Genomic DNA, 10,756 nt, shown 5'->3' on the forward strand with positions numbered 1-10,756 from the left:
TTGGCTTTGCACAGTGAATTTCAGACAGCGCTCCCCTGCTTTCCCTGGCCCCCGCCCTTATGATGTGTTTGTGTGTGTGTGTTCAGCACTGACGGTCGATCCAGCTCATGGTTTTTCAGGGGAGTGCCCCCGACCTTGAAGGTCGCAGACAGTTTGTTGAAAAGTCGCGTAAGTGGGACAGGCCCATAAGGCATATATTCTGCCTATTAATAACTCCACCAACTGGTTATCATTTGCCCAGTTTATTGGTCTGCATGTTCACTTTGGAGATATAAAGCATCTGACCTGATGCAGATCCAAGATTAGTCAGTGCTACAGGTCAGCCTGGTCCTCAATGGAACTGCGACTACAGAAACCGTGGTCGGGTGCGCAAGAGGACAGGGTAGGGCTCTCGGGTGAAGAGTCCCCAATGGAATAGCTGGAACAAAAGACTTTAGCAACTGGTTAAGTTCTGGTTGACTTCAAAGCTATCAGGAGTTTTGATTCAAAGTCTTTAGTGCCTTCAATCACTTTGATGCCTCAGGTTCTGTTTGGAATGCTTTAGAATATTTTGATCAAAAAAGTATTCAAGCTAGCAAATGATCAGGATTTTGAAATCAAAATAAGCAAAGTACTAGACTCCTTTGTTTGGAAAATTTTAAATGAACTAACGCAAATTTAAAAAAAATGAGAAGTTGGACAAAGTGCTGCAGGTCAGGCAGTTCATGTGTCTGGATGATGGCCTTTCATCCGAATGGTTCAATATAGAAATCCTGTGCTTGCTGTCCAATGCATGGAAATGCATCAACAGAAGCTCAGGTGAGTATCAAGGTTTTGCTGCAAGATCTGAAATGTGAAGTTTGTAAATTAACTCTGTTTAGCTCGCACAAAGCAATAAAAACTAATTCTATACTGATCATTCAGGAAGTCTTGCTCACACGCACTCGCACTCACACACAAACACTCTCATACACGTGCACAGAACACACACACTCAGCAAGATCTATATCTCCCTCTCTTTGCAAAGACGGTCTCACTCTCAACTTCTCAATCTGACTTCATACTCAGTAATTAACTTCCATTCACACATATTTATGGACATGCACTTGTACGCTGTCTCACTCACACATATACTTAACTCACTCTCACTTAGTCCTGTGGAGAATTTGGCCCTTGTCATGATTTTGTTGTTGCCGTGATAAACAGACGTTTGAAAGGTAGGAGCTGGCAGCGAGGGTTGGACTCTCCTCCCTCACAGTGCTGAGCAAGCAAAACCCGTCTCCAAGGAGATGTCAAACAAAACTCTGGTCACAATCACCAGCCGATGCCACAAGCAGTGAAACACTCAAGTGCTTGACAATTTTTACCCAGACTTTGTGCGGTGGGGTTGGGGTGGGAGGGTTGGGAAAACTGAATTAAAAGCCCTTGCCTGCTTTGATTTAATGTGATTTTAATGAAGGGCTCCACGCCAGGAGCAGTATTATCCGTTTTTCAGCAGCTGGTCAAAGTGAGGGGGGGACCTGTCACCGTAACCCCCTTTGACACGTCATGCTGCCAAGGAAGACCTTTGACCTGAGAGTCCACGTGGAGGCCACAGGGGAGAAGTTCCGAATAACCGAATGTTCTAACAACATGACGATACGGGAGATGAAGTCTAAGCTGGAGCTGATTACTGCAATCCCCACCAACTACCAGAGGCTCTACTACATTGATGAGGGTAAGGCTCTGGGCTTCCTCTCCTTCCCGGTTCTCCTTTCATCATCACTCCATCTGGGGGTGAGGGGGAGGGGGGGGAGGGGGTGAGAAGGTCAAGACAACATTGACCAGTTTTTCTGCCTGGCCTTCCACATGTCCCACTGGTCACATGTTACCCACCATTGTTGCCTTAGTCCATCTTTCCAGCCAATAATAAAGCAAGCCGTGTCTTTGTTTTCCAACAGAAAACTCATAAGGTCATAAGTGATAGGAGCAGAATTAGACCATTTGACCCATCAAGTCCATTCCACCATTCAATCATGGTCGAATTGTCTCTCCCCCCTAACCCCATTATACTGCCTTCTCCCCATAGCCCCTGACACCCACACTAATCTATCTGTCTATACCTTAAAAATATCCATTGACTTGGCCTCCACAACCTTCTGTGGCAAAGAATTCCACAGATTCACCACCCTCTGACTAAAGAAAGTCACCACCCTCCTTCCTAAAGGAAAGTCCTTTAATTCTCAGGGTATGGCCTCTAGTCCTCGATTCTCCCACTAGTAGAAACATCTTCTCCACATCCACTCTATCCCTTTCACTATTCTGTACATTTTAATGAGGTCCACCCTCATTCTTCTAAACTCCAGCGAGTACAGGCCCAGTGCCAGCAAACGCTCATCATATGATTCATGACAGTCGGGCAAATGGACTTTCCCCTCAACATGTTTACGACAAAGATATTCAAACATGTCTGAACATAAACCCCCCCTGCGCTTTCCGTTGATAGTCTCCTGGAGATGTATGAATGCCCATGGACCATGGAATAATCTGAGAACATTGAGCACATTTCCAGGAGCAAGGGTAATTAACCTCTGCGCACCTTCAACCTTTCGCCCCTTAACTGCCCCTCCCTGGTCTTGCACTTCATTGTTGCTTGGAAACAAGTCATGTTAATGTATGCTGGCTACATAGGTGCCATCCTTGCCATACCACTGGGTCGCTGGAGGCAATTGACACATGGATTCGCACCTTGTGTAGGCACGGGGCGAGCATTCTGCTGAAATCATTGAATGAGTCTAAATAGTATTGCAGTAACAACATCCGTGACATCTGGGGCAGGTCAGTGATCTTGCTGGGTACCACCTTCCAGCAAGGATCAAGGTAGTTAGTTTAGTTTGGAGATACAGCGCGGAAACGGGCCCTTCAACCCACCGACCAGCAATCCCTACGCACACACACACGCACGCACACGACAATTGTACCGAAGCCATTTAATCTCAAAACCTGTACGTCTTTGGAGTGTGGGAGGAAACCAGAGAAAACCTACGCAGGTCACGATGAGATCGTGCAAACTCCATATAGACAGCCCCCCTAGTCAGGATCGAACTATTCCCATAAAAATGTTTGGCATCATCGCCCGCATATCTTTAGCCTAAAATTTTCCATCTACGTTCCCAGGTCCTTGAATCATCTGCTGGTGGGAAGAACTTTTCTTTATTAAGTCCAGTTATCATCTTGTGCACCTCTATCAAATAATCTTCTTAAACTTCCTTGCCTCCAGTAGGATGGAATTGCCGTGGCCTGGCACTGTAAGGCAGCAACTCTAACGCTGTGCCACCCAGTAACTGGGAGCTGGAGCTGAGTCTGATTTCTCCAAGCTTTACACTTGCTGACTAACCTTGCCTGCTGTGATACCTTCTCTGCTGTCGATAGTTGGTGTTCAGTTATGTTTTCCTTTGAGATCACTTGTAGTCCTTTGCTGCCTAAACTATGGGTATCTTTTATTCTCTGGCACGTCATCATATGTGGGCAGAGTGGTTGAGCTGCTGCCTCATCGATCCAGTGATCAGGGTTCTGTACTGCCTTAGGGGAGATTATATGTTCTCCCTCTGACTGTAAGGGTTCCCCCAGCTGCTCAGCTTTCCACCATGTGGGCTGGTGATTAGATGGGCCACTGCAAATTGCGCCAATGTGTAGCTGTGTGGGAAAAACTAATGAGAGAATCTGGTTGATCTAAGTGTCAGCATAATCTCGACGGGCCAAATTCCCATCTATGTCATAAGGAAATATGAAATCATTGTAATGGAGGTAAATTGTAGAGACAACCTGAACACAGCTTGATCACAGAGATGGATCACTGGATACTAGGGTTTTAATTATAGTCACGGAGTCATAGAGCTGGATAGCACGGAAACGGGCCCTTCGGCACATATCATTGTTACTTTTTCGTTTTCACCCAACAAACAGCTAACAATGGCCTGTTTCCTTTGTCATCGTTACTTTTTTGCGTATCTTTCATTCTGTGTTCTTTATCTCTCTACATCATCGTCTTTATCTCTCATTTCCCTTTTCCCTAACTAGGCTGAAAAAGGGTCTTGACCCGAAACGTCACCCATTCCTTCTCTCCAGAGATGCTGCCTGTCCCACTGAGTTACTCCAGCTTTTTGTGTCCCTTAAGCACACCTTGCCCATGCTAATTAAGTCGGCTAGTACCATTTGCCTGCATTTGACCCATAGCCCCATCAACTATCCATGTATATCTATCCAAATGTCCTTTGAATGTTGTACATGTATCTGCTTCTATCGCTTCATCTGGCAGCTCATCCCAGATATGGACTAACATCCAAGTGAAAATGTTGCCCCTGAGGTCTCTCTAAATCTCTCTCTCCTCATCTGAAGGCCTATGCCCTTTACATTGAGAATCCTCTGCACTGGGAAAAAGATCCCCATGTCACCTGGGTTTGTGTGACCGGTTTAATGCCTCGACCACTTCAAGCACAGCATTGTACCCCAGTTTTCAGTATTGATGAAACTTAAAGGTGGCTACAAAATGATCCTGCTTAACACTGCATGTCCTTCACAGGAGAAATGCCCGACAACGTCACCCTGAAATTCAACGGCATAATCAGCGGTGGGATAATAAGATTGAAAACCTGGTCTCAGGATGGTTTGGATAAACTGTTCGAAGCTGCTGCACTCGGCTATATGGATGAGGTATCACTAACCTAATGCACAACTCCTACAAGTTTGACCCCCAACATATCCGAGCATAAGAAAGGTCCCTTCACCCTCTCCACATTCCTTCCTTGATTAGATAACCTCAGCACCACTTTCCTGCACTAATCCAAGATGTCTGAATGTGTTTTAGTACAGTTCACAACAGCATAGCAGAGACTAGAGATGGACATTATGGCAGGGTGTACGATTTCCCCATTAGCGTTTACAATGGCGATGGAGCTAGTGATTAATCACGGTGGGTCATTGGCAAGGAGAGACGGCAGGACGGACTGCGCCTCCGATCAAGGCCTATATGGATGATATGACCTTGGTGACCACAACAGTAGCTTGTACAAGAAGGTTGTTAGGGAAGATGAATGATAATTTTAAATGGGCTAGATCGAAGATTAAGTCTAGTAAGTCACAGAGTATTTATTTGGCAAGAGGAAAGGTTTCATGTCGATGAAGAAGAAATCCTGTCTCTAGTGGAGAAGCCAGTTAAACGTATGGGTAGGCGGTAAAACAGGGAGTTGGATGACATTGAACCGGTTCAGCAACTTAGAAAAGATGTTACTGATGGATTAGAAAGGTTAGAGAAGTCAGGGCTTCCAGGCACGTTGAAGTCGTGGTGTTTGTAGTTTGGGCTGTCCCCAAGGTTGATGTGGCCATTGACAGTTTATGAGATGCTAATTTATATGGTGGAAAGGTTAGACAGATTGGTTAGTTCATATATTAAGAAATGGTTCTGTGTTCCATGGTGTCTTTGTAATGTGGCTTGAAATGGGGAAAGGTATTCTCCATTTGCCATTGTCTAGCCTAAACTCCTCTGAGTTTAAGTGTGCTAAGGTGAGGTTAGGGATGCAAGGATACCTTGGTTAGTAATCTGGTGCCAAGTGTAACTAGAGGGAGGAAGTGGAACTCAAAGCAGTTAGTAGAAGAAGCACAAGCAGCTCTGAGGCATACTGACATTGTTGGTAGGGTGCAGCACGGGAAAGGAGGCTTGGGGCTCAGCGTAGGGAAACCAGTGTGGAGTAACACTCCAAAGACGTGCAGGTTTGTAGGTTAATTGGCTTGGTAAATGTAAACAATGTCCCTTGTGTGTGTGTGTAGGATAGTGTTAATGTGCGACGATCGCTGGTCGGCACTGACCCAGTGGGCCAAAGGGCCTGTTTCGCTCTGTATCTCTAAACTAAACTAAACTTTAAAAAAAATCATAGTTGCAACTTTCAAATCTTGGGATGCATCGGGTCCTGAGGTTATCTTGGCTTTGAATCCTGTTAATTTCTCCACTGCATTTCTTTCACAATGTCAATGTCTTCCATTCTGTTATTTGGTCTGTGCCTGCTCTCTACTATTTTGCAGGAGGCCTGTATTTTGCAGGAGACTTATTCCATGTACACGGGTACACTTCTTTCCCGATATAACTTCCCCTGCCTCAGTCTGGAAGAGATGCTGGCTCGAAGGGCCGAACGGCCTACTCCTGCACCTATTGTCTCTTGTCTATCCACTTTAACTTGTGCTAATCTTTTCCTTTATAAATATCTAGAGAAACTTATGGTCTGTTTTATAAAATCTTTTCACGGGTGCACCCTGGTGTTCTACGTTCTTTATCTGGGCCTTGTACCTACTTTGTTGAATTCATAGAGTAATACAGCATGGAACAGGCCCTACAGCCCAACTCATCCAAACCAACCAAGATGCCCAATCCAAGTTAGTCCCATTTTTCCGCATTTGGTCCATATCCCTATAAACCTTTCTTATCTATGTACCTGACTAAGTGCCTTTTAAATGTTGTTGTTATACCTGCCTCAATTAGCTCCTCTCGCAGCTCATTCCTTATACCCTCTGAATGAAAATGTTCCCCCTCAGGTTCCTATTACATTTTTCCTCTTTCACGTTAAACATATCCTCTGGTTCTTGATTCCCCTGGTTGACAAAAGATTCCATGCATTCCCTATCAATTCCCTTCATGATCACCCTTAACCTTCTCTGCTCCAAGGAATAAAGTCCTATTTTGCCAAATCTCTCCATATTGCTCATGCCCTCAAGTCCTGGCAACATCCTCATAAATCTTTCCACCCTAATGAAGAGATGGCACAGTTAAGCAGCTGGTATAGCTGCTGTCTCTCAGCGCCAGGGACTTGGGTTTAATCCTGACCTTGGGCGCTGCCTGTGTGCAGTTTGCACATTATCCCTGAGGCCACGTGAGTGCTCTTTGGGTGCTCCACTTTCCTCCCATGTCCCAAGTACGTGGCTGGTCTGCAGGTTAATTGCCCTCTGTAAATTACCCCTAGTGTGAAGGGAGTAGATGAGAAAATAGCTAGTGTGACTGGGTGATTAATGGTGGGCTGTATCTCTAAAGTCAAGAGGGGTAGAGAGTCATGTAGCTCAGAAACAGGTCCTTGTGCCTAACTTGACCATGCTGACCAAGATGCCTAAGACTACACGAGTCCCACTTAACTGTGTTTGGTCCTTATCCCTCTAAATCTGTCCTGTTTATTTATTTGTTTATTTATTTTATTATTTAATTCGAACAGAATAAAAAGCAAATGTGGAACAGCATACAAAAAACAAAACAAAAATATTTATAAAGTGTCATAAACAACATCAATAAATAAATGAAATCATATGTGTCTGAAAAAGAGCAGGAAGAAGCCAAAGCTTATTAATTCCCACCCCTTATTCAACTGCTTGTAATTATCTTATACAAATTTAGCAGCTATATGTACACCAGCCACTATATGTACACCAAATTATTTACATTTGAACACTAATCAAATATTTACAAAGCCATACAAAAAAGAAAAAATGAAAAAGAAAAGTAAAACCCCGCATATACTATACAGTATCTTAGTCATATATACAACCCATCACTCTATAATCACCCTTCCCAATACAATCAGTATAACAAATATCACAATCACCTATCCTCATCCCAATATCCTTTTAAACAAGTGTTTTTGTACATCTTTTTAAACTGAATTATGCTTGTGCTAAGTTTTATCTCCTGTTCCAGACCATTCCGCAAATTCACACCACAGATTGCTATGCACATACTTTTAAGAGTTGTTCTGACATTGAGTTTTTTTTAATTATGTTCCCCTCTCAAATTATACCTACCCTGTCTTTCCATAAACAGTTTTTGTATATTTCTTGGAAGTAAATTATTTCTTTATTTATAGGATCGTATATTTAGTTGACTTTGATTCATTCTCTTCTAGTGCATATGAAATGAAGCCATTCAGTCACCAATGGTCTTTATTCCCTCCCACTGTGGGCAGTTCGTCGCTTGGACTTCATGACTGCCAGTCCACTGTTACTGCTGAGATCCTTGTTTGCTAGCATCTTCTCTCAAAGATGCTGACTAGCAAGTTAATGGAGGTGTGCAGGTGAGGGGGTATCAGCAGATAGCGTGGTCCTCTCCATGCTCGGATACCGTCTCCAGCAGGAGTTAGCGGAGGATGGACAAGGGCAAGGGTTGAGGGCAAGTATTCATTCTGGGGACATATCATGTCCCTGCAGCATCTGCTGAGGGGATGAGTGAACTCCAGGGAACCTCAATGGCCCTATAGTTATTATGGGAACACCTTCACCACACAGATTGCCACGGTTTGTTGTGGTCGCTCCTCATCACTGCCTTCTCGGGTATGTGCTGGTGTGCCACAGAAACCAAATTTGGTGCTCATTGCCTTGCAGCTCCTGGCTCTCGGCGTTACCAAGGACAGTGACTATACCACTCCAAATTCGAAGCGCATGGATGCCAAGGCGAAGGCAGTCTGGAATTCGGAGCGTAACTTTGTTGCGTTACTTATCGCCGCTCACAGAGGGCACGTTGACATCGTCAGGTACCTTCTGAAGAATGGTAAGAGTCTGGTACAGACAGTGTGGTTTAATGCTGTCCCATCTCCGGGGACCATGCGGTGACAGCAAGAATAGGAAACCTTCATGACCAGCAGCTCTGGTGCAGCTTAGAATTACACGGACTCGTGAGTCAGGGACAGCTGATACTAAATACAGAGTAAACCTTCCTCTACACCCTTCCAAGGAGTGCCCAAAAAAATGTAGGACTCTTGTTTAAAATTTATATAGACATTTGCAGGTCAACATGTACACTTTATCACCTCTTGCAGTCAGTCACCGTATACCATCTTCATCCTATCACATTTGTATATTTAATTCAAAACTATTAAAAGTCTTCAAGTTATCAGAGGAGTGGCACAGTGGTACAGCTAGTAGAGCTACTACCTCACAGCCCCCAAGACCCAGGTTTAAACCTGACCTCCGATGCTGATTGTTGGAGTCTGCACTTGCTCCTTGTGACCCTGTGTATTTCCCCCTGGGTACTCCGATTTCCTCCGACATCCCAAAAATGCCTCGGTTGGGAGGTGAATTGCCTATTGTAAATTGATCTAGAGTGTAAGTAGGTGGAGGGAGCTGAGGGAATGTGGGGACAATTTTATAAAAAATGGGAATAATATAGTATCAGTGAAAATTTGGGATGAATTGTCGGCACAGACTTGTTGGGCCAAAGGGCCTGTTTCCATGCTGTGTATCTCAATGACTCCAGAGAGATATTTGGGCTTTCCCATGGTCACTAACTGGTGTATTGGATTGGAGTTGGACCAGGTCAAGGCAGTACACACCATGACTTCTCTCTTCCCTCCTCTGCTGGTTTCTCTGTCCACAGGTTCCAATCTGAACACCAAGACAATAGATGGGCACTCTGCCCTGCACATGGCAGTGGTTGGGGCTAGTGGTCAGTGCATCACCTTCCTGCTGTCAGAAGGGGGAATTGCCATCGGTATTGACCGTACAGGGCGGACAGTCCTGGACATGGCTCGTGTGACGGATCACAAGGAGAACGTTGGCAAGCTCCTGCAGTTCCAGTGGATGAAGCGGACCGCTGACCTCAAACCGGCCGCCCCCATTGAGGAGGCGGACCTCTTTGCCCATCAGCGTTTCGACTCCACGCTGAAGACGTGGAAGACGGGCACGCACGGAAAGATCTACATGGCCAACCTGCTGAAGCCACGGGGGCCCCGGGGAGCCCGGGCTGAGCAGAAACATCACATCCCACGCAAGGGTGGCAGAAAGAGGCCCATGCCTGGCATCAGAGAGGCTCGCGCACCTGGATCAGACCCAGCCAGCAGCAGGGCCCACATGTCATTGGAACACACCTAGGCGGTGCCAGCCGCCGCTGCTGCTGGGCACCAACGCCAACAGCCCAGTGGCAACTACCAGAGCTCAGCTCCCCACCTCAGACTGGCTGGAAGGACGAGAGGGGGCATGGAGGAGCCATGTGCGAGTGGGATTATCGAAGGGGTGAAGGGGAAGGAGGCTGGCGTGGGAGGACGGGGGGGGGGGGGGGGGTGACGAGGGTTTGGGGAGGGGGCAAGGCAGAGGAAACCGAGTGGCAATAGATGAGGAGAGACGAGACGGGCAGTAGCAGGGGATGTAGGAGGAGGGGGATGTTGTGGTAGAGGTGGGGAGTGAGAATGGAGGTTGTGAGTGAGAGGGAAAGTGTTGGATGAGAAGGAACAGAGGAGGGAGAAGTGGGGAGAGCAGGGAAGAGTGGGAATGGGAGATGAAGGGGGTAGGAGGTGGAGGGCCACGGAGGAGGGGAATAATGGGAAGGTGTAAGGTGAAAATGGGGGAAGATGGGAAGGGGCAGGAAGAGTGGAGGAGGGGATGGAGGAAGGGGGGGGGGGGTGTTGCAGGATGTGAATAAGAGCGAAGAGGAGAAGGGCGAGGATGGGGGTCGAGGCATTGAAGGGCACTGCAAGTACAGGGAGCAGGGAGCTGGCCACAGCTGCTCTGTGGTTGTGAGGCCTCGGCCTTCAAGGAGTAACTCATTGCTTGTAACCCAAGTCGATGGCCTGGTGCAGGGCTTCCCAATGCCCACCTCTGCCCATGAACTCTGTCCTCTACCCCCTATACGCCAACCCCTGGCCTTTGCCCCCTAAACTCTACACCTTGAACCCTGCCCTCCACACCCTGCATCCTGCCATCATCCACAATTATCCTTCATGCTGCCACTGGGACTGGAGACAGATGAAGGGAACCAAAGACTAAATCCGTGGTG

The 10,756-nt window shown here is 46.4% G+C and overlaps 1 protein-coding gene across 1 annotated transcript; it reads left to right on the plus strand.

Annotated features, from left to right (window-relative positions):
• The first annotated feature begins 1,434 nt into the window (after positions 1-1,434).
• ankrd60 (ankyrin repeat domain 60) lies at positions 1,435-9,926 on the plus strand. Its single transcript, XM_033041258.1, has 4 exons — positions 1,435-1,696; positions 4,541-4,671; positions 8,371-8,536; positions 9,362-9,926. Exons 1-4 carry the CDS (start codon positions 1,528-1,530, stop codon positions 9,853-9,855), a joined length of 960 nt encoding a protein of 319 aa, XP_032897149.1. The 5' UTR covers positions 1,435-1,527; the 3' UTR covers positions 9,856-9,926.
• Positions 9,927-10,756: the final 830 nt, after the last annotated feature.

This window comes from Amblyraja radiata, chromosome 23 (assembly GCF_010909765.2).
Source record: "Amblyraja radiata isolate CabotCenter1 chromosome 23, sAmbRad1.1.pri, whole genome shotgun sequence".
In the NCBI taxonomy this organism is placed as follows: domain Eukaryota; kingdom Metazoa; phylum Chordata; class Chondrichthyes; order Rajiformes; family Rajidae; genus Amblyraja; species Amblyraja radiata.